The sequence below is a fragment of the Coffea arabica genome, chromosome 8c (genome assembly GCF_036785885.1).
Source record: "Coffea arabica cultivar ET-39 chromosome 8c, Coffea Arabica ET-39 HiFi, whole genome shotgun sequence".
Classification (NCBI taxonomy): domain Eukaryota; kingdom Viridiplantae; phylum Streptophyta; class Magnoliopsida; order Gentianales; family Rubiaceae; genus Coffea; species Coffea arabica.
Genome location: NC_092325.1, coordinates 4,522,542 through 4,544,256, shown reverse-complemented (window position 1 = coordinate 4,544,256; position 21,715 = coordinate 4,522,542). Strand labels below are relative to the sequence as shown.

General features: G+C 37.0%; 1 protein-coding gene and 1 non-coding gene across 2 annotated transcripts; one reads left to right on the top strand and one right to left on the bottom strand.

Moving 5' to 3' along the window:
• Positions 1–3,543: 3,543 nt before the first annotated feature.
• LOC140013802 (uncharacterized) lies at positions 3,544–5,571 on the bottom strand. Its single transcript, XM_072063926.1, has 2 exons — positions 3,726–5,571; positions 3,544–3,611 (listed from the first exon to the last, which is right to left on the bottom strand). The coding sequence occupies exons 1-2, from the start codon at positions 5,569–5,571 to the stop codon at positions 3,544–3,546; spliced, it is 1,914 nt and encodes a 637-aa protein (XP_071920027.1).
• Positions 4,898–5,004, top strand: LOC140013936 (small nucleolar RNA R71). The gene has a single exon (XR_011820788.1). It is a non-coding gene; the product is annotated as a small nucleolar RNA R71 (small nucleolar RNA).
• Positions 5,572–21,715: the final 16,144 nt, after the last annotated feature.

The following is a 21,715-nucleotide window of genomic DNA, read 5'->3' as shown; positions in this document are numbered from 1 at the left end:
AAAATATCAAATTTAAGCAATACCCAGATGAGAAACGACATATTTAATGAATCGCACAACAAAAACCAACAAAATCAAAAATTGGGTTGCCTCCCAAAAGCGCCTTTCTTTAACGTCTTTGGCTAGACGTAGTCCAGTATTTGCTTAAACTAAGCAAATCGAGTCTTCCAATTGCATCATCTCCACCCGTTCAACTGAAAATTCTTCATAATACGGCTTGAGACGGTGACCATTTACCACAAATTTCTTCTCCGTTTTCAAACTCTGGATCTCCACTGCACCATAATGAAAAACATTAGTCACAACAAAAGGACCAATCCAACGAGAACGTAATTTACCTGGAAATAGTTTCAATTTGGAGTGGTATAGTAAAACTTTTTGCCCGCAGACGAATGTCTTCCTTGATATCTGTTGGTCATGAAAGATCCGATTCTTCTCTTTATAGATCACTGCATTCTCGTATGCTTCATTTCGGATTTCTTCCAATTCTTGTAATTGCAATTTTCTTTGAATTCCGCCTTCCTCGATATCCATGTTGCATTGTTTGACTGCCCAAAATGCTCTATGCTCAAACTCGACCGGGAGATGACATGGCTTTCCAAATACCAATCGGTAAGGGGACATGCCAATGGGTGTCTTGTATGCCGTCCTATATGCCCATAGTGCATCATCTAGTCTCACACTCCAATCCTTCCTATCGGGTCGGACCATCTTTTCTAGAATTGATTTGATCTTTCGGTTCGATGCTTCCGCCTGACCATTTGTCTGAGAATGGTAGGATGTAGAGACTTTGTGCAAGACACCATATCTCCTAAAAATTGCAGCGATCGTTTTGTTGCAGAAATGAGTACCCCGATCACTTACAATTGCTCGCGGCATCCCAAAGCGGACAAAAATATTAGACTTAATGAATTCTGCAACCACTTTGGAATCATTAGTGCGGGTGGCCCTTGCTTCTACCCACTTCGAAACATAATCTACAGCAAACAATATATACAAAAAACCAAAGGACGAAGGAAAAGGACCCATAAAATCAATGCCCCAAACGTCAAAAATTTCAATAAAAATCATTGGGGTTTGAGTCATTTGATCCCTACGAGAGATATTACCCACTCTTTGACACTTATCACAGGACTTACAAAATGAGTAGGCGTCCTTGAATAGGGTTGGCCAATAGAATCCACTCTCTAGCACCTTACGAGCCGTTCTCTTCGGTCCAAAATGACCTCCACATGCAAAAGAATGACAATAGGCTAGAATAGATTGAAATTCAGCTTTACTTACACATCTACGGATGATTTGATCGGCACCCCGCTTCCAGAGATAAGGATCATTCCAAATGTAGAACTTTGCATCGCTCCTCAACTTGTCTCTCTTCGCCTTACGCCATCCGGTAGGAAATTTGTCAGTGGCTAGAAAATTATCAATATCTGCATACCAAGGCAAAGATGAATTAATAGAAAATAAATGCTCCTCAGGGAATGCTTCTCTCAATGGGATGTCATCTTCGACGACTTGTTCTCGACTCAAGTGATCTGCTACCAGATTCTCCGTCCCTTTCTTATCTCGGATCTCCAGGTTGAACTCTTGTAACAACAATATCCACCGTATCAATCGCGGTTTTGCCTCTTTTTTTGTCAACAGATACCGCAAAGCTGCATGATCAGAAAAAATAATAACTTTAGCACCAAGTAAATAAGACCGAAATTTCTCTAAGGCAAAAACAACTGCTAAAAGCTCCTTTTCGGTGGTTGAATAGTTCAATTGAGCTCCGTTCAAGGCTCGAGATGCGTAGTAGATAGCATGAGCTGCCTTTCCTACTCTTTGACCCAATACCGCACCCACTGCATAGTCGCTGGCGTCACACATGATCTCGAATGGGAGGTTCCAGTCAGGGAGTTGGATAATAGGTGAAGTGGTCAATAACTCCTTTAACTTATTGAATGCCCCCTTACATGTTTCATCAAATTCGAAGGATACATCTTTTTGCAAAAGTTGGAACAAGGGTACTCCAATTTTCGAGAAGTTCTTGATGAACCTTCTATAGAAACCTGCGTGACCCAAGAAAGAACGAACTTCCCGCACACTCGCGGGGTAAGGTAAAGTAGATATAACATCTATTTTTGCCTTATCAACCTCAATACCTGTAGATGATACAACATGACCCAAAACTATCCCGTGTTCAACCATAAAATGACATTTTTCCCAATTAAGCACGAGATTAGTTTCTATACACCTTACTAAGATCAATTTCAGGTTATCTAGACAGTTTTCAAAACTTTCACCATATACACTGAAATCATCCATGAAAATCTCAATAATCTTTTCAACATATTCTGAAAAGATACTTACCATGCATCTTTGAAAGGTAGCAGGTGCATTGCACAATCCAAATGGCATTCTTCGGTATGCAAATGTTCCAAATGGGCACGTGAAAGTAGTCTTCTCTTAGTCCTCGGGTGCGATGGCAATTTGAAAATAACCTGAAAATCCATCCAAGAAACAATAGTAAGCTCGACATGCTAATCGCTCCACCATTTGGTCAATGAAAGGGAGGGGGAAATGGTCCTTTTTCGTGACGGCATTTAGCTTTCGGTAATCGATACACTGTCGCCATCCGGTGGGCTTTCGAATTGGTACGAGCTCACCCTCTTGATTTGATTCCACTGTCACCCCTGCCTTCTTCGGGACCACCTGTACTGGACTTACCCACGGGCTATCTGATATTGCAAATATAATCCCAACGTCCAGCAGCTTTAAAATCTCTTTCTTTACGACCTCCATCATGAGAGGATTTAATCTCCGTTGAGCTTGCCGTACGGGTTTAGCATTCTCCTCGAGTCTAATTCGGTGCATACACACCGCGGGGCTAATTCCCTTGATGTCGGCGATGGTCCATCCTATCGCCTGCTTATGTTCCCTAAGAACTCGAAGTAGTTTGTCTTCTTGAACCTTTGATAAACCCGCGGAGATGATCACAGGAAGTGTCTCCCCTTCACCTAAGTATACATGCTTCAGGTGTTTCGGCAGCGGTTTCAGTTCCAAGACAGGTGCCTGCACCACAGATGGAAGTAACCTTTGGTGAGGTTCTGGTATGAAAATTGGTGCAAGATCATACCTTGTCTTCGTAGTTGGTAAAGTTTGCAACGATCCAATCACACATTTGAGTTCTTCACTCAACTCTATCCCAGAGGTCGTTTCGGACTCAAAGTGCCTGGTCAGTGCGACCTCTAGCTCATCCCTGCCTTCAATTTCAAAAACCTCCTGTATAACAGAGTCAATAACATTTACCGAGAAAACAGAGTCAACATTTGAATCGGATGGATATTTCATGGTATTAAAGATGTTAAAGTGAACAATCTCACCATCAAATTCCATAGACAAAATACCCTTATTAACATCAATTTTGGTTCGAGCTGTACTAAAAAAGGGTCTACCTAACAACAAAGGTGACGGATCACGAGAGTGTTCATCCTCCATGTCGAGCACATAAAAATCAGTTGGAAAAACCAATTCATTAATTTTTACCAAAACATCTTCAATCTATCCGTCAGGGTATGCATTGGTCCTGTCAGCTAATTGGATTATTATCCCAGTCTCTTTCAAAGGGCCTAAGTTCAAGGAAGCATAAATGGACTTTGGCATAACATTAATCGAGACTCCCAGGTCTAACATGGCCTTTCCAATCAAAACATTACCTATCCTACAAGGAATAGTAAACATACCTGGGTCTCCGCATTTTGGTGGAAGTTTCCTTTGTAGAATTGCTGAAACATTCTCCCCAACTATAACTCGTTCATCCCCCTTCAACCGCTTGCGGTTGGCACACAGGTCCCTCAAAAATTTTGCGTACCTGGGTACTTGTTTAATCGCATCCAACAGGGGTATTTTGATCTCCACCTTGCGAAAGATCTCCAAGACCTCTTTTTCCTTGTCTTGTTTCTTTGATTTCTCTAACCTGTTAGGAAAGGGAGGTGGATTAGTTTTAGTTGTAGGAATTGGGTTCGAGGGTACCTTTGCATTTTTGTTGTCTGTGCCCTCCTCTTCCAATTCTTTCTCAATCCGTTCCTCGTCCTTGTCTTTAGGAATCACCGGTTCGGGTCCTTGAACTTCCTTGCCACTCCTTAAGGTCATTGCGCTTACATTCTTTGGATTTACCTCAGGTTGAGATGGCAACTTTCCTTGAACTTGGGACTCCAAATGGTTGATTGTTATAGCCATTTGATTCATTTGATTTTGCAATGATTGCACCTGTCCCAGTTGATTTCTCATGCTTTGCAGGTCTGAATCCGTCTTTTGTTGATTAGCAAGTAATTGCTTCATCATCTCTTCCATGGACGGACTTGAGTTTGAAAGGGGTGGTGGTGGTGGTGGGCGAGGATGGTACTGCTGTTGGTGTCCTTGCTGTCTATTTGGCACAAAGTTAGACTGCCTATTTCCTCCATAGCTAAGGTTGGGATGATCCCTCCAACCAGGATTGTAGGTGCTTGAGTACGGGTCGTACTGCTTTCTTGGCGCGGGCGCGTGGCCAGCCATGTTCACCTGTTCTGCAGTTTCTTCTTGAACCAGTGGACACATTTCCGTAGGATGACCCACGGCAGTGCACACCCCACACACTTTGGCTTGTGAAGCATTCCCCACAGCTAATTGTCTTACGAAAGATGTTAATTCGGAGATCTGCTGTTGGATAGAGGATGTTTCCACCTCATTCACCCTACGCGTCGGGATGTCCTCTCTTGAACCAAACTGCTGTGAGTTCTCAGCCATCCCTTCAATCAACTCCCATGCTCCTCGAGGGGTTTTGTTCACCAACGCCCATCCACTTGCAGCATCGATTATGCTTCTGTCCCTGAAAAGCAACCCCTCATAGAAATATTGAATGAGCAGTTGCTCACTTATCTGATGCTGAGAGCATTTGGTGCACAGTTTCTTAAATCTCTCCCAGTACTCATAGAGAGACTCGCTAGGGTGTTGTTTGATACCACATATCTCTTTCCTTAGGCTCGCAGCTCGAGACGCCGGAAAGTGCTTGTTCAGAAATTTCTTCTTCAATTGATCCCACATGGTGATACTACCAGGCGGTAGGTAGTATAGCCAGTCTTTTGCGGAGTCCTTCAAAGAGAAGGGGAAAGCCCTCATCTTTATTTGCTCTTCAGTAATTCCCGGAGGCTTCATACTGTTGCAAACGACGTCAAACTCTTGCAAGTGCTTGTAGGGCTCCTCACCTGGTAGACCATGAAAAGATGGCAAGAGATGAATTAAACCAGATTTTAGTTCAAAGGGAGTGTCATCATTTAAATTTGGAAAAGTAATGCACAAGGGCTGCTGATTTAAATCAGGAGCAGCCAACTCCCTTAATGTTCGTGTATTTGCCATAGTGACTTCCTCTTGGTCTGAATCACTCGAATTGTCACCAGACAAATTTGTCGGCTCAACCTCTGGATCAAGTCCCTGAGGTGCAATACCGTATTGCTCTTCTCTGAGCCGCCTGGTTTCTTTCCTCGTTCTACGCGCGGTCTTCTCTACTTCAGGGTCGAAAATTAATTCGCCTGTACGAGAAGAACGAGACATAAACTAGAAAAATATCAGAAAATTTGAACAAAAATGAACTTAAAAAGAAACAAATAATTAACGCCAGTCCCCGGCAGCGGCGCCAAAAATTGACAGGTGTCGTGCCTGTGCAATAATAAATTTCTGCTTAAGAAAAATAAATTTTCTGTGTATAGTAGTAAGCAAGGTCGAATCCACAGGGACTGGGAAAAAATTCGATTCTTTTTAAATTCGAGACATGGGGGATTTTTATCAAAATGAAATATAAAATAAATAATTAAACAATTTAACTAAAAACAATTAAATAATTTAACCAAAAATAAATAATTAATTAATACAATTGTAAATAGCAATTAAATAAATAATAAATAAATTCTAGCCAAGGATACAACTACGCAGACACAGTCCATTCATCCGATCATTGATGCACAGGGGTTCACTTAATTTAATTAATAGGTTAGTTATAGCCGCCGATAAACTCTAATGACCAGCTTTTCCTTAATTTATTGATAACCAAGGTACGACTGTTGATTACCTCTAATCAGGAAATACTCCTAGGTACGACCGTAGGAATTAATTTCCTAATTGCATTAAACCTCTAATCAGGAAATACTCCTAGGTACGACCGTAGGAATTAATTTCCTAATTGCATTAAAAACTAGAAAAGCCTAACCCAAATTAATAACACGCTACGAGGGTTATTTAAATCAGATTGCATGTTCTCCTAGTATGTGAAAATACTAGTTGCCACTAATATTAACCAACTAAACAATTACGGATTTAATTGATTAATTTGACAAGAGATTAAAAAGTCAAATTGCACATCGGGCCCTTGATATCCAATTAACAAAATAATCCCATGGAAATTAAAATAGAAAACATGCAAATATTAATAAATTAAGGAACACGTAAAATTAATTAGATCTCACAGATATATGGGACTGCGTCGTCGCGTTGATCCTTGACTAGATGAGAAAATTAGCCACGCCTCATAAGAAAATTCCCACGCAATTCAATTGAATTCATAGACATAAATAACTAACTAAGAATTTAGGAAGAAACTTGAGTCTCGGTAGACTCTTTTAAGAAAAGTTGCACACCACACAACAAGAGAAGGAAGAACTCCTCCTCTGAAAACCAAAAACTACCTCTATCCTCCTACGGAGCTTCTCTGGAGAGAAAACTAAAACTAAAAACTTCTCTTCCCAGACGGAAGAGAAGAAGAAAAACTGCCTCTGCAAATGTGCGGCTCTCCCACGAATAAAAACAAGCCAATTCGAAACTTCACTCCACACTCACAAAAGAAAACATTCCTTCCATACCTAATCAACTCCACCGAAAACAAAAGCAAAACCAACTATGGTTTGTCGGTTTCCTTTGACCAAGTGCACACGTTCACAAATAAGAGAGCAAACCAAATATGTGTCTTTACACAATGGTCAAGTCTTCGCGGTCCCCACCTAATTGAGATGTTGGCCAGCCAAATGCAATTCAATTCCTTTTCATCATAGAAAGAAATGGACGTTGGTTTACACCATGCATATGGGCCAATTGCATAGAGTTTCACAATAATCTTCTCAAGAAGGTTTCTGCTCCACTTTCTGAAAGTATATCCAAATACCAAATATAAATATATATTGACAATTAAAGCAATATTTGGTAAGGATAAAGAGGAGAATTAACAATAAAATTACTAACAATTAACACCCTATCAAGGGTTTTCCTCTATTATAAGAATAGAGTACCCATTTTTCCATAAATAAATTTATTTATCGAATAAAATAAAAATAAACTCGTTTTCCAGTAAAACTTCAGCTCTTTATGGCTTTTCTCTATTATAAGAACAGAGTACCCATTTTTTCATAAACAAATTTATTTATCGGATAAAATAAAAATAAACCAATTCTCCAATAAAACACCAGCTCTTTATGGCTTTTCTCCATAAATTATCCATTTTCCCATTTTTCCATAAGCTAATTTAGGGGAGGTTTATGAAATTATCCCTTATAATATATATGTGTATATAATATTAATAAATTAGATAATTATAATTATAATTATTATTATGAATATAAGTTTATATAATGATTAGATTTAATATCTAATATACATTATAATTATATAAAATATTAGTATAAGTAATATTTATATGTATTATATAATTATAATTATATATTTATAATTGAAAGAGGGGGTTTACTCTCAGAGAAATTTGCAGTAGGAGCTTAGTCATGAAAATTTGCAGAGGAAGTTGTTGAAGTGAAAGAAAAAGGGAAAGTGAAGACAACGTCATTTTTCACCTGATTTTGTTTCAGATAGCCACATTTACTTAACGGTCCGTTAAAGGTTGGCTAATTTGCCGTTTGAGGATGACATTTGGTCAAAAATTGTTAATTCAGACACCAAATGTGTCATGTCCGAAAGATGAGGGACGAAATGTGTCTTGTCTCTAAAGTTTGAGGTTGAAAACCGATATTTTCCCTCATAATGTGTATGTCTTTCAGGTGCATCCCGATGTAAAGTTCTACCTTATAAAAAATTTTAAAATTGGTACACTAAAAATTACTCTCTCTGTCCCATTTTGATAGTTCTATTTTTTTTTTACACAGTTTAAAAAAAAAAGTAGTTAACTTTGTTGAAAAAACAAATTTAGATTGCTATTTTCCTAAAATACCCTTACATTAAATAAAGTTGGCTTTTCATATATCAATATGTTTTGGAAAATCTAAATGCATTAAATGGGATATGTTATATTCAATTCTAACAATCTATATTAAATAAAATAATTCATAATAATGACAACTTACATTAAATAAGGGTATTTTAGAGAAATTAAAAGACAACTACATTCTTCAATTGAAAAGTGAACTACAAGTTGAGACAGACAAAAAAGAAAAACATGACTATCAAAGTGGGACGTAGGGAGTAATAGTAGTAGTTATTATTATTATTGTTTTTATTATTATTATTATATGCCATACTATCCATATTAGGTAGCGAGGCATAGAAGCTAGAAGAACGATAATAGATACTAGCAGGGGCGGAGCCAGAAAAAAATCTTAGTGGGGGCAAAAATAATACCAAAATTTTTTATCCCCTCTTTTTCTAATTTTTTAAGCAAAAAATAAAAAATAAATTCACCAACAAGTACAAAAGAGGGAAGAAAGAGGGGCCGTCGGTTGTGAAGGGAAAATGGGAAACCAGAGGAGGAAAGGGAACTTGAGGAGTGGGGACAAAAAGGAAAGACTGATATAATTGGTACTTGGCCCTGTTGGGGGGAAAATGGGGGACCAGAGGAGAAAAGTGAATGATATAAATTTTGTGACCTATTCTTTCGTATTTTTCTAAAAAATCTATGGCGACACCTTTACAATTATGTCAAAATTGTATAACTGTTATAGAAATTTAGGGGGGGCAGTGGGGCCCGTGCCCCCAGTGCACCCCTTAAATCCGCCCCTGGATACTAGTTAGACGCTATCTTTTAATACTTCAAGAAATATAAAGTTATCATTTTTAAAAATAAAGGATAAATAAATTTATTTGGCAAAATACGAGACGGTTTGAACGAATTTCCTATAAAAAATTCATTTACTAAGATTTGCCAGGCTTAGTGCGTAAAATGGCCAGGAAAATGAAACAAGGTCCAAGGAAGTCATTGTTTGCAAATTAAGATAGGAGAAAACCGCGCCTGTTATTAGAAGAAAGGATCCTGCTCCAACCTTACAAGTTGAGTGTCGGCACTTGCTCAGGGGTTAATCCTAATTGGACTAATTTCACTTTATACCCTTAAACTTTTATTGCTTTTTCGCTTTGTATCTTACATTTGTATTCTGGATACTTTGCACTTTAAACTCTTAATTTTAAACACTTTCTAGCCTAAATCTTCAAGTTTATTTCATTTAGGTCCAATCAGTGACAATGTTTGGCTTTGAAGTGCTTTTGAAAGGTTAATGTAGCTTGAAGTAAATCTGCACCAAACCAAACGCCTTGGCAGTTAGCCAGCAGCTCCCCTGTTCCAAGCTTCTTTGGTTGCAACTAGAGGTGTCAAAATGGGTGATTAAGGCGGGTTTGGGTTGGTAAAATGGGTAATGGGTATAAGTGAGTCAATCCATTTATACCCATTTAATTAGATGAGTATAAATAGGTAAGTCAAAAAATGAATTGGGTAACCCAATTACCCATTTATAACTCATTTATTTTAACTTTTTGTAAATTCATTTAAATTCATATTTGCAAACTAAGTTATCAATTTATACCATCCTTTGCAACCATCATTAGTTTTAAATATTTATTTATAATGCTCAATAAACCTAATTATCAATTTTTTCCCATATGTACTCTATGTTGCAAAATTACATACTATTTAATAATTAAACAATAAGAATATAAAAATTTGAACTAAGTACTATAAAAGTTGACATGAAAACTTAATCTCAAAATTGTGAACTTATAACATTTTTTCGTGTGTAAATTTAAAATTTCATTTTGGAAAAATAAGAAAAGAGGTTAAAACTTGTCATAAATTAGTAATGCTGAAAAACGAGCGAGTTAACAAACTAAGAGAAAATAAAATGATAAGATAAAATCAACAAATAATAATAATAATGTAACAAAAGTAGTTAACATCATGACAAAATGAAAATTTTGAAAAAAAAAATGGGTGGGGGAAGACGATTCTAAATGGGTTAATTGGATTTGATGTGTTACTCAATGATACCCATTTATTATTAAATGGGTATTATTGGGTCACCCATTTATACCCATATGGAAAAATTTAAGATACCCATACCCATCTATTCATGGACGGGTATGTATAAACTTGGGACCTGATTTATTACTTTTCTTTGTCTTTCTTCCCATTATAAATTTTGATCTAATACAACAATCATTTCGGTGCCTCTCACAGCCAGTTTGCACCAAGACATCATTCAATCAAGCACTACGTCATTACTGGGCCAATGCTTTATCGTAATTGTATCTAATCCTGATTCCGATGTCTCGCATCCTACCACCATTGTTTTAGATGGCGCTAATTATGGATTATGGATGCCAAGCTTTCTTAAAGGCCGCAAACTACGGTGAGTCATCATAGGGAAGCGTGTCAAGCCCACTCAAGAAAAGGAAGAATCTTCTAATAAATATACTGATAGACGGGAAGAATGGGATCTCTTGGCTAATCAATACTTCTACTCCCTCCATTAGTACCTTTTCCATAGTTTTGACAGTGCAAAAGAAGTTTGGAATTTTTTGATAGAAAGCTATACAACAACCGATTTAGCTCATCAGACTAGTATCAATTTGCCATTAAAATACAATTAATGGCACGTCAAGAGTCAGGTCGGTCCAATGACTCTTTCCACTCTCAAATGAATAATCTTTGGGAACAGTAGTTGGCTTTACATGATGACTATGAACCTATGCGAGCAAATTTTTTACACCATCATCCTTTGTCTACATTTTGATTAGTTTTAGATGAATTGATCTAAGAAGAAATTCGTCTTCATAGCATGAATTCTAAAACTACTGAAATTGTTATGGCATCCATTTCAAAATCACAAGCACAACAATTTAAAGAAGAAAAAACTCAAAAATCAAAGAAACAGTAGTGTAACTATTGGAAATTATGGGGACATAGAATAGATTAGTGCTGCAAACGCCAAACAGCTTTAAGTCAAGATGGATACAAACTTGTGTCCACTAATTAATGGTTAAAAGTCCCACTGAATTTCATGGTAAAATGCCAATTTGTGACCCATAATTAAGATTTTGTACCTTCCTTAGTACTAGTAATGTGCCACGTGTTTTGTACCTATCTTAGTACTAGTAATATGCCACGTATTTTGCACGTGGATATATTTTTTGATGATATAACATTTTTTATATGATAAATTTCTTTGCTAAATACTGATTGTTAATATAATATATTCTAAGAAACTATGACTAACAAAATTTGGAGAACTTCTTGACAAGATCTAATGGAGGGATTCCATAAGTATATTGAGGTAGAATAGCTGAAGAGTATGAAGCCGCTACAAGAACATGGGTTTTCTGCTAATGGGTTGACGATGTTTGCAGCAAGAAGATCAATGGTCACAGAGTATAGAAATGGGCTGATTCCACTCCAGAAAATTGCCCGGGAAACGTTGGTTTTTTGAGACTGAATTTGGGATCAGATATTGGAGACTGCCATTGACTTACTACCACACATTTGAATCGACACAATGATTTTACTGGTAGTCTTGAAGTCAGGAATAATTTGATTTGGGATTTTGGTCATGATTCACTTGAAAAAAATTGTCCTTTTTAGTTTTTTTAATATTTTAGGAAATGCACTATATATGGCATTTGCAGATTGATCTTTATTTTCGTGTTCTGTTTGCGAAATGGGAAAATGTTCGTGGAAGGTTTAAAGAAAATTATCAGAAATGTAAAGGAACTAACTTGGAATCTTTGATTAGGTTTAGATTTTGTTTTGTGTTTTATGATTTTCTCATGGCTATAATAGATTTTGGAATCGTATTGCAAAAGTAGAATTTGCTATTCATGGGATTGACTATGAAGGCCATGAAAAGTCATTGGTTTTGTTAAAGCTTCAAAGCTTGACGTATTGTTGCTCCTTTGAGTTTTGAGTAATTATGGTCTTAAATTTTATAGCACTGGTCTTTCATGGCTCTATTTGAAAGCCACTTAAAACCCATTAAAGATGCCTGCTTTGCAGATGTTGTTCATGGGATTAGTATACATTTGAAGTATTTATCAAGATGTGAAAGAATTCATTTCTCTATCATTTCTCTTTTGTATGAGGTGTGCTTGATTTTTTATAACTCCATATGTTTGTTGCTGCCTATTCATTGAAAAAAGGAAATATATGGTACCTTTGTTGTTATAAGTATATCTTCAACTATGGTGATCAAATTAAATGCTGTAGGTTTTCTCCTGTGACTTTTCCTTTCCTTTGCTTTTTCTTTGTTATACGTTCTCTTACAAACTGTACTTTGTTAATGTTGTTCTTGGCATTTTTATGATTTAGGTTATTTTACCAGTTTTTCTTCCTAGCCTAGTGCATTCATCTTCGGAATCTACGGCAAAGGTTCGTTTTGTGTTTTTTCCCTTCTGTTGGAATCACCTTCGGAGGTTTTTCATGTTCTTTGTTGATTTGCTTAATTTAGGGGTTTTCAGTTTTTGGATTTGTTTTTTGATTTGCAATTTTAAGCTTTTATATTGTACTAAAGAGTTTTGGTTTGGGCTGTCTTTTCCGCCTTTCTTAGCAACTGTCTGTTTATGACCTTTTTTTCCCCCAAAGGTCACCTTGTTTGTTGGCTTCTGGCAATTTAACCTGTGTTTTTTTATCTGTTACTTGGTTTGGCTCCGGCAAATTTGGGGATTCCATTGTAAATTGGATGCGAAAATCTGAATGTGGAGAAACAATTATGCCAGCAAATTAAAGAACGAAACAAAATTGTTAGGGAAGGGAAGACAATTGGAAAGTCTCAATGTCTTATTTAGTTATTACTTTATTATTTTCTCCTATTTCTTTTTTCCTTTCTAAATTTGTTTAGGGAAAATTTCCTATAAGGTCAAAGTAGAAGTTAATATTTACAAAGTAGGGCACAACTTAAGGAAAAATGAGAATTGGGTAGAGGGTATTGTTCATTAATGTTAAAAAATTATCATTTGCTTTTTAAAATTGCCAAAATTCCTAGTTAAAAACAAATTAAGAAATAGATTAGTTACAAATTCAAGATAAATTTGAGATTTTATTTAATTTCATAGCTTATAAAATTGAAAAAGTGACTACTTACGGAATGAGAAAAATTATCTAATCAATGACTTGTAACGATGACTGTCAATTGATGATAACAGCGAGTATAAGAACGATAATGATGGTAGTGATAACAACGGCAACGTTAAAGATTGCAACAAATGATGATGGTGATGGTCACTCCTGACTTGGAATATAGCATTTAATTGAAGAAGTAGTGAATTGATTGTAAGGATAAAAAGAAAAAAGAGTGAGGGTTTTGAGAAAAGAAGAAAAAGGAAGAACTTTTAGGAGTGAAATAGACTTTAGCCCCTTTTGTGTCCTTAGCAAGATTTTAGATAAATTGTTGACTGACCTGAAAATTAACTCAGTTAAAGACTTGTTGGTTCAATAAAACCATCCTTGACTTGAAATTTGACATCATAGAGATGTTGTATATAAGTTTGAGAATTATTCTAAAACTACATCTAAGTTATTATTTACATATGCACAATCATAATTATTGCACCCCTTATATTTAAACACTATTCCAAATTAATTATATTTTTAAAAAAAATTTAACGCCTAATAGTATACTACTTCTCTAAATGATTGCTGACTGGCAATCGTTAGTCGCGCCATTAATTTAAACTTATTAAATACTTAAATTGAAATACTCGTGGGAACGTCCTTCTCATACTGCTGCATGCGGTCTCAAATTTCGGGAAAGATTTTGGACCTTCAATACTTAGAAAAAGTGGCACCCTCTAAATTCACTTTGGACTCGTCTTCTTTCACTACTCGTGTGGATAAATCTTTACATTTTGAAGAAAAATTAATCCATACTTTCTGCCGCAACTCTTGTAAAATAGACAATAACTTAGCTAAATTTCAATCTTCAAAATTGTATGGTCGAATGTAAGATAAATGTTTAATTTTTTTTATACGCTTACATTTTGTATGGCTGGCAATTACTAAATTTTGTTCATCAAAGTTTCTTAGAATATATTATATTAACAATCAAAATTTATCAAAAAAAAATTTAGTATAAAAAATATGTTATATCATAAAAAATATATTTGCACGTCACATATTACTAATAAACTTCTTTTTATTTGAATTGACAGGGTGTCGAACCTGTACAATAATAAATACCTACTCGAGAAAAATACAGATTTTGTATATAGCGGTGAGTAGGGTCGAATCCACAGGGACTGGGGATAATTCGTTTCTTCTAGAGTCCAATGTATGGGGGGTTTTGGATTAAATGCTAACTAAATAAATTAACTGCAGAAAATAATTGATTAAGAGGAATAATTAAGGGAAAATTCTAGCCAATGGTATACTTCAGAAATGGTTCATGCACTGATCATTGATGCAGAAATAATTCCAACATTTAGTAAAAGATTAGTTATAGTTGTCATGCACGCGATAAACAACCAACCCTTCCTTAATTTCTCGATAGTTAAGGTACGACCGTTAACTATTTCTCTAACCCAAAAATAACTCTAGGTACGACCGTAGGATTTAATTTCTAGATTGCATTAATAATTAGAACGGCCCAATCCTAACCAACAAACACGCTACGAGGGTTTGTTTAAGCTAGATCGTATGCTCCCCTGACATAAACCCAATTACGCCAGTTGCTACTGAGGTAGAGATAACGAACAATTACGGATTCAATTACCCCTATTTAGCAAAAATAGCCTATATGAATAATTAATTATTGCGCACTAATCAATCATACACAAAGCCATAGCAATTAAAATCAGGGAACATATAAATACCAATAAATGAAGAAAATAATTAAAACAGATTCAATCTCATAGTAATTGTCGAACCAAATCGTCAGTTGTCCCCTTGACTAGAAAAACTTAGCCACGCCTCATGAAAAAATCTCCACGTAATTTAATTGAGGTCCAGGCCATCAAGGAACCAAGAAAGAATAAAACTAAACTATGCTAAGAAAACTCCCTAAAACTCGTGATTAGCAAACCTCCTGTGCATTTGTCTTCTTTTAAAGCCAAAGGAAAATCTAATGCTATCTCTAGTGGTCCCCACTGAATTGAGAGTCCAAGGGCCAAAGAATTGGAGTTTTGCCAAAGTCCTTATTTTTAGTTTCCTCTTTACCCGTAAGACTCCTAGTACAAGTCCACCCTTTTCAGCATAAAGATAGGAAATCCCTTTTTGTAGCATCCTGTGGAGCCCGGCTTGTATTTCCTTTTAGAACTTCCCATGTGTGGAGTGTTTTTCTCAATAAAGTCTCCTTTTTAGCACTTGTTTGCTCCACTTCCTGTAATTAGGGCCAAATATCAAATATAAGTACATTTCAATAATTAAAACAATATTTGGCAAGGACAAAGAGGGAAATTAACCATAAAATTAACAACAAATTACGCCCTATCAATTCCCCCCACACCTAAATCATGCTTGTCCTCAAGCATAAGAACAGCAATTGAACACCAAAATTTGACAATGGCTATTGCTTTAACTATCATATTGCCAAGATACCCAGAAAAACATATATCAAGTATCACAGTTAAGATCCAAGAAAAACCACTCCGGTTAGCTTCTCAACCACCAACTCCTCCAATTTAAAGCAAACTAATCTAAGAAAAAGGAATGGTTGCTCACATTTATCAGCAAATGGTCCAACTATTAACCAAAATCTCGACATTAAGATCACAAACCGGCAAGCTGACTTATTCACATACTAACACAATCTTTATTTTTTTTTAATTTATTTTTTTTTGAGTAACAAAAGACTTAATCTATAGCCCTTAGAGTCTTTTGACGCGAATTCCAACATTTGACAGATGGAGGAGCCCGGTTACTCAGCTCCAATCGCTACCGGACCACGCACTCATAGCAACTACTACCTTTTGACGCGAAAATCAACACTTTAGGTGAAGATCCCCGGTTACTCGGTACTAATCACTAGCGGAGTACAGTCAACTCTTATTTACAATCATATAGCACAATAACTAAAAAAAAAAAAAACAGCAGCCAGCCTCAAATTTCCAAACATGGAGAACTAAAATTAATAACTGGACCAATTCACATGAAAAATGCCAAAAATCATTCCCTATGCCTAGAAAAGTTAACCAAAAATTGGAAAAGTTAAGCAATTATTGATATTCACCAAAGAGATGGTCCTGAATTCAACCACATCAACTTGATACCTTTTTATTAATAAACTTGGTAATAGCAGAATTAGAAACAACAATCCGGTATCAAAACTTGGTATTTATATGAAGATTGACCACTAGAAAAAAGAAAAGAAACTAAATGAAAAGGGAGATAAATATCAAACTAAAAATAAAGGAAAAGCCTTTAGGAACTAAAAACAAAAATACTAGCACCCCAACTGATCCCCCCCACACCTAATGCACACATTGCCCTCAATGTGATAATGTAAAAGTAGAAGGAAGGAGAGGGGCAATGGTACTTCCCTGAAGTCATCAAAATAGGGGTGGTTCAGGTGGAAATTGTGGATCAAGGCCTGCATGGTGCATAAATTCTGCGTCAGGTTATGCAGGTTGACGTCAATGTGGGTCATCCAAGTCTCTAGTCTCTCAACTCGCATCTAGAACTGGTGCCATTCGTGGCTTCACCATGGACTCTAGATATCACTCTAAGCAACAAGAGACTGGCACCAAGGAGGTTGGGCTGTTGGCGTGCGGCGGTGGTCGAAAGGGTGGCAAGCTGGTGGTGCTCGCGTGGTGGTGGCGTCGTATGGAGAGAGGCGCGGCGAGCCTTGGCCGCGAGCTGGTGGTGGAGCGAGTGGGTAGGAGGAGCTGCGCGCAGGTGAAGATTCGGCCGTGGGCTGTGGGTGAAGTGGAGAGAGAGCAAAGGGAGCTTGGTGGCAACCTTGGTCTCTGTCGGCAGCTGTGGCGGCTAGGAGTTGCGGCAGGGAGGAATAATTAGGGAGGTGGCCGTCGACGGAAATCTGTCAGCTTGGGCTTCGTCGACAAGCTGTGGCGGAGCGCGAAGAGCTAGTGGCACACGAGGTGAAGCTGGAGCTGGAGGGAGGTGCGGCTGAGGTCGCGCGGCTGCAGACGTGGAGAAAGGAGGAGATCTGGCGGCTGGCGGTGGGCCTGTTACGCGGCGCGCGACGGCGGCCTGGAGGCGCGGCTTGGCCGCGAGGGTGACGCGCGCACGAGGTTGAGGAGCGCGATGATAGTGGACGGCGTGGAGAAGAGAAACGGGCGGCGTACCAGGCGACTAAGCGGTGGACAGCGACGGCGTGCGTAGAAAGATCGGCAGCCGAAAGAAAAAAAAAAAGAAGAAGAAAAAGGGAAACAGGGGCAGCGGAGAAGAAGGAAGAAAGAAAGAAAAAGAAGAAAGAAAGAAAGAAAAGAAGGAAAAAGAAGAAAAGAGAAAAGGGAAATGTTTTTTTTTTTTTTCAAAATTACTCCAACGTAAATCGTCCAAATTGGAAATTACTTTAAAAAAAATTTATTATTATTATTTTTTGTAATAATAAAATTAAAATTTTTTTTTTTGAATTCATTTTTGGGTCGTCAAACACCGCGTGGGCACGCCAAGATTGTAAAACGTCCACTGACCATGAGACTTGAATTTAGACACTTAACGCGTGCCCTTCTCGCATGGGCACGCCAAGATTACCTATTCTGGTCATAGTAAGAAAACATCAAGAGTGATTAGTACCCAAGTGAGAAACGACATATTTAAGAAATTGAACACAAAAATAACAAAATCAACAATTGGGTTGCCTCCCAAAAAGCGCCTTTCTTTAATGTCTTTGGCTAGACATGCTATGCTTGTTCACGGAGGATAAAATCTTGTGGCTCGCTTCAATGCTTCATCTTCAATATGATCCTGGTAACCCTCATAGATGGAGTAATCTTTGAGCACACGAGTTACGATTTTCCATGGACTAGTTGATGGCGCCAAATAATCAAGCATTGATCGCAATTCTTCATCCACTCCTCCATCAAGAGCATTCAACGGTTCAAGATATTTGACCATAACTACTCTTAACTCATTCCTGCCATGAGACTCAAGAACTTCCGGTATAACAAAATCAATCTCATTAACAGAAATCATAGAGTAAGAGTTAAGAAAATGCGGGTTAGGGAATGGAGGTGACGTCACCACATTTGATGATTCTTCACTGGATTCTTTCACTTGAATGGGTTGCGGTTGGGGTTCCATTTCTTCCTTTTCGGCTTCTTTTTCAACTGCATCTGTAGATTTCTCATTTTGACACTCTTGCATCTCCTCATCACTAGTCAAGCAAGTTGCACTCTCATCTTCTTCTAGATCAACAATGGTTTTCGAGGGCAATTCTTCTATTTGAGAAGCCAATCGATTTATTCTGGATGTCAACAGACATAGTTGATCTGCTAGATAACTCATTGCATCCTTCATCATCTCATTCCTCATTTGTGTCTCCTGTTGGAATTGGTATGTATTAGTAGCTATTGGTTCAACTACTTCTTCAAGAGACATACCTGACATAGATGACGATTCTTGAAACTCATACTGCTGAAAATTCATTGGCCGCGTTGTATAATTATAATTGGAGTTATCCCACAATCCTTGATCATACCCGTTTGGATTAGGGTTATACCACGTTTGAGACCAGGGTGAAAAATCTCCATAATTATTGAATGGGACACTCAGATTATCTTGATATTCGGGGCACATACCGGTTGAATGATCCCTGGCATAACAAATTTTATAGGTTGCAGCAGCCATTCTTTCTCTAATAGAGTTTAGTGCATCTGCATATGCAAACTTAGCAAAAAAACTAGTCTCATCGCCTTCCCCGGAAACAAAATCCATTATATCACCAAAATACGGAGTGTTAGAAACCATAAGCTATATAAAAAAAATAAGAGAAAAATAAATTAAAAATGAAAACAAGGTGAACTAAAAAAGAAACAAATTAATCTGATACCAGTCCCCGGCAACGGCGCCAAAAATTGACAGGGTGTCGAACCTGTACAATAATAAATACCTACTCGAGAAAAATACAGATTTTGTATATAGCGATGAGTAGGGTCGAATCCACAGGGACTGGGGATAATTTGTTTCTTCTAGAGTCCAAAGTATGGGGGGTTTTGGATTAAATGCTAACTAAATAAATTAACTGCAGAAAATAATTGATTAAGAGGAATAATTAAGGGAAAACTCTAGCCAAGGGTACACTTCAGAAATGGTTCATGCACTGATCATTGATGCAGAAATAATTCCAACATTTAGTAATAGATTAGTTATAGTTGTCATGCACGCGATAAACAACCAACCCTTCCTTAATTTCTCGATAGCTAAGTTACGACCGTTAACTATTTCTCTAACCCAAAAACAATCCTAGGTACGACCGTAGGATTTAATTTCTAGATTGCATTAATAATTAGAAAGGCCCAATCCTAACCAACAAATACGCTACGAAGGTTTGTTTAAGCTAGATCGTATGCTCCCCTGACATAAACCCAATTACGCCAGTTGTTACTGAGGTAGAGATAACGAACAATTACGGATTCAATTACCCCTATTTAGCAAAAATAACCTATATGAATAATTAATTATTGCGCACTAATCAATCATACACAAGGCCATAGCAATTAAAATCAGGGAACATATAAATACCAATAAATGAAGAAAATAATTAAAACAGATTCGATCTCACAGTAATTGTTGAACCAAATCGTCAGTTATCCCCTTGACTAGAAAAACTTAGCCACGCCTCATGAGAAAATCTCTACGTAATTTAATTGAGGTCCAGGCCATCAAGGAACCAAGAAAGAATAAAACTAAACTATGCTAAGAAAACTCCCTAAAACTCGTGATTAGCAAACCTCCAGTACGTTTGTCTTCTTTTAAAGCCAAAGGAAAATCTAATGCTATCTCTAGTGGTTCCCACTGAATTGAGAGTCCAAGGGCCAAAGAATTGAAGCTTTGCCAAAGTCCTTGTTTTTAGTTTCCTCTTTACCCGTAAGACTCCTAGTACAAGTCCACCATTTTCAGCATAAAGATAGGAAATCCCTTTTTGTAGCATCCTGTGGAGCCCGGTTTGTATTTCCTTTTAGAACTTCCCATGTGTGGAGTGTTTTTCTCAATAAAGTCTCATTTTTAGCACTTGTTTGCTCCACTTCCTGTAATTAGGGCCAAATATCAAATATAAGTACATTTCAATAATTAAAACAATATTTGGCAAGGACAAAGAGGGAAATTAACCATAAAATTAACAACAAATTACGCCCTATCATGAATCGTATTACTAGTAAACTGAAAGGGCATGACAACAAATCCCCCATAAAAAAAAAAAAATCAAGGCTGTGTTATTACTTTATTAGGATTGGAATTGTATCAGTTTCAAATCAAGCTACCGTTGCATAGGATACAATCAAAGATTCAAAATCCATCTACTGTTCTGATGGACAAGACATAGCCTGGTAGCATGAGTTTCAAAGATGAGGATTTTTGGTGGATCACGGGTAGGCGCAACCGTTTCTAACAGTTATGTGTATTTTGCACACGATGTAACTTTATTTGCATATGGTGTAATTTACTTTCAACAACGTGTAACTTTAGAACAAAATTTTATGGATCCCACATATGTTAAAATCGAAATACAAAATGAAATCTGGATCGTACAACTTTTTTTGACCAAATCTTGATTGTAAATTGCCAGAAACCGTTCCTGCCCCTCTTTCATTTTTGGTTTAAATAAGCGAACCAGACAACTGGAAACTTGTCAAGTGTATCACTGAAACTGGCTACATTACGAGATCTGAGCATATAATCAGGTTATGTTGTTGTACACTTGTACCAGGTCTCAGACATCGAACTCTTGGTTGGACTTGATCATAAGGATAAAATTGTGTCAAAGTTGTTTTTGGTAACTTCTTGTAATCAATATCCTCTTTACACACACCTATAAACTAACACCTTACATTTTTACGACTTCTGTGTGATAAACCCAAATAATTGATCATAAATATTCCATACCCAATTCCACAATGGCGCAGCCAATTGGTTGCTGCGTGCTGAGACCATTATAAAGAAAAAATTATTTCATTAATGATAAAAATTACATAAAAATTTTCAATAAAGTGAGAAGTATTAAAAAGGATTAAGTTTCACCGAAAGCTCTAAATTAGCCTCTAATGAATCGTATCACAAAAAGACTGCTAAACTTTCAACCAACATACATCCAAATGCATTATAGTACTATATTGAGAAGTTTATTACGGCTTTTGTCTGGCCATTCAATTAACAAGATGCAAGACTGACTCCTATTTTGGATTAAATGCCCATACATCATTCCAAACATTGTCAAATAACACATCTGCGTTCTTGGTAAAAAAAAAAAAAAAAAAAAAGATTGGCTCCAACACGTTTGTCAATCCGAACTGAGGTGAGATTTGATCATCAACCTGATCATATGAGAAA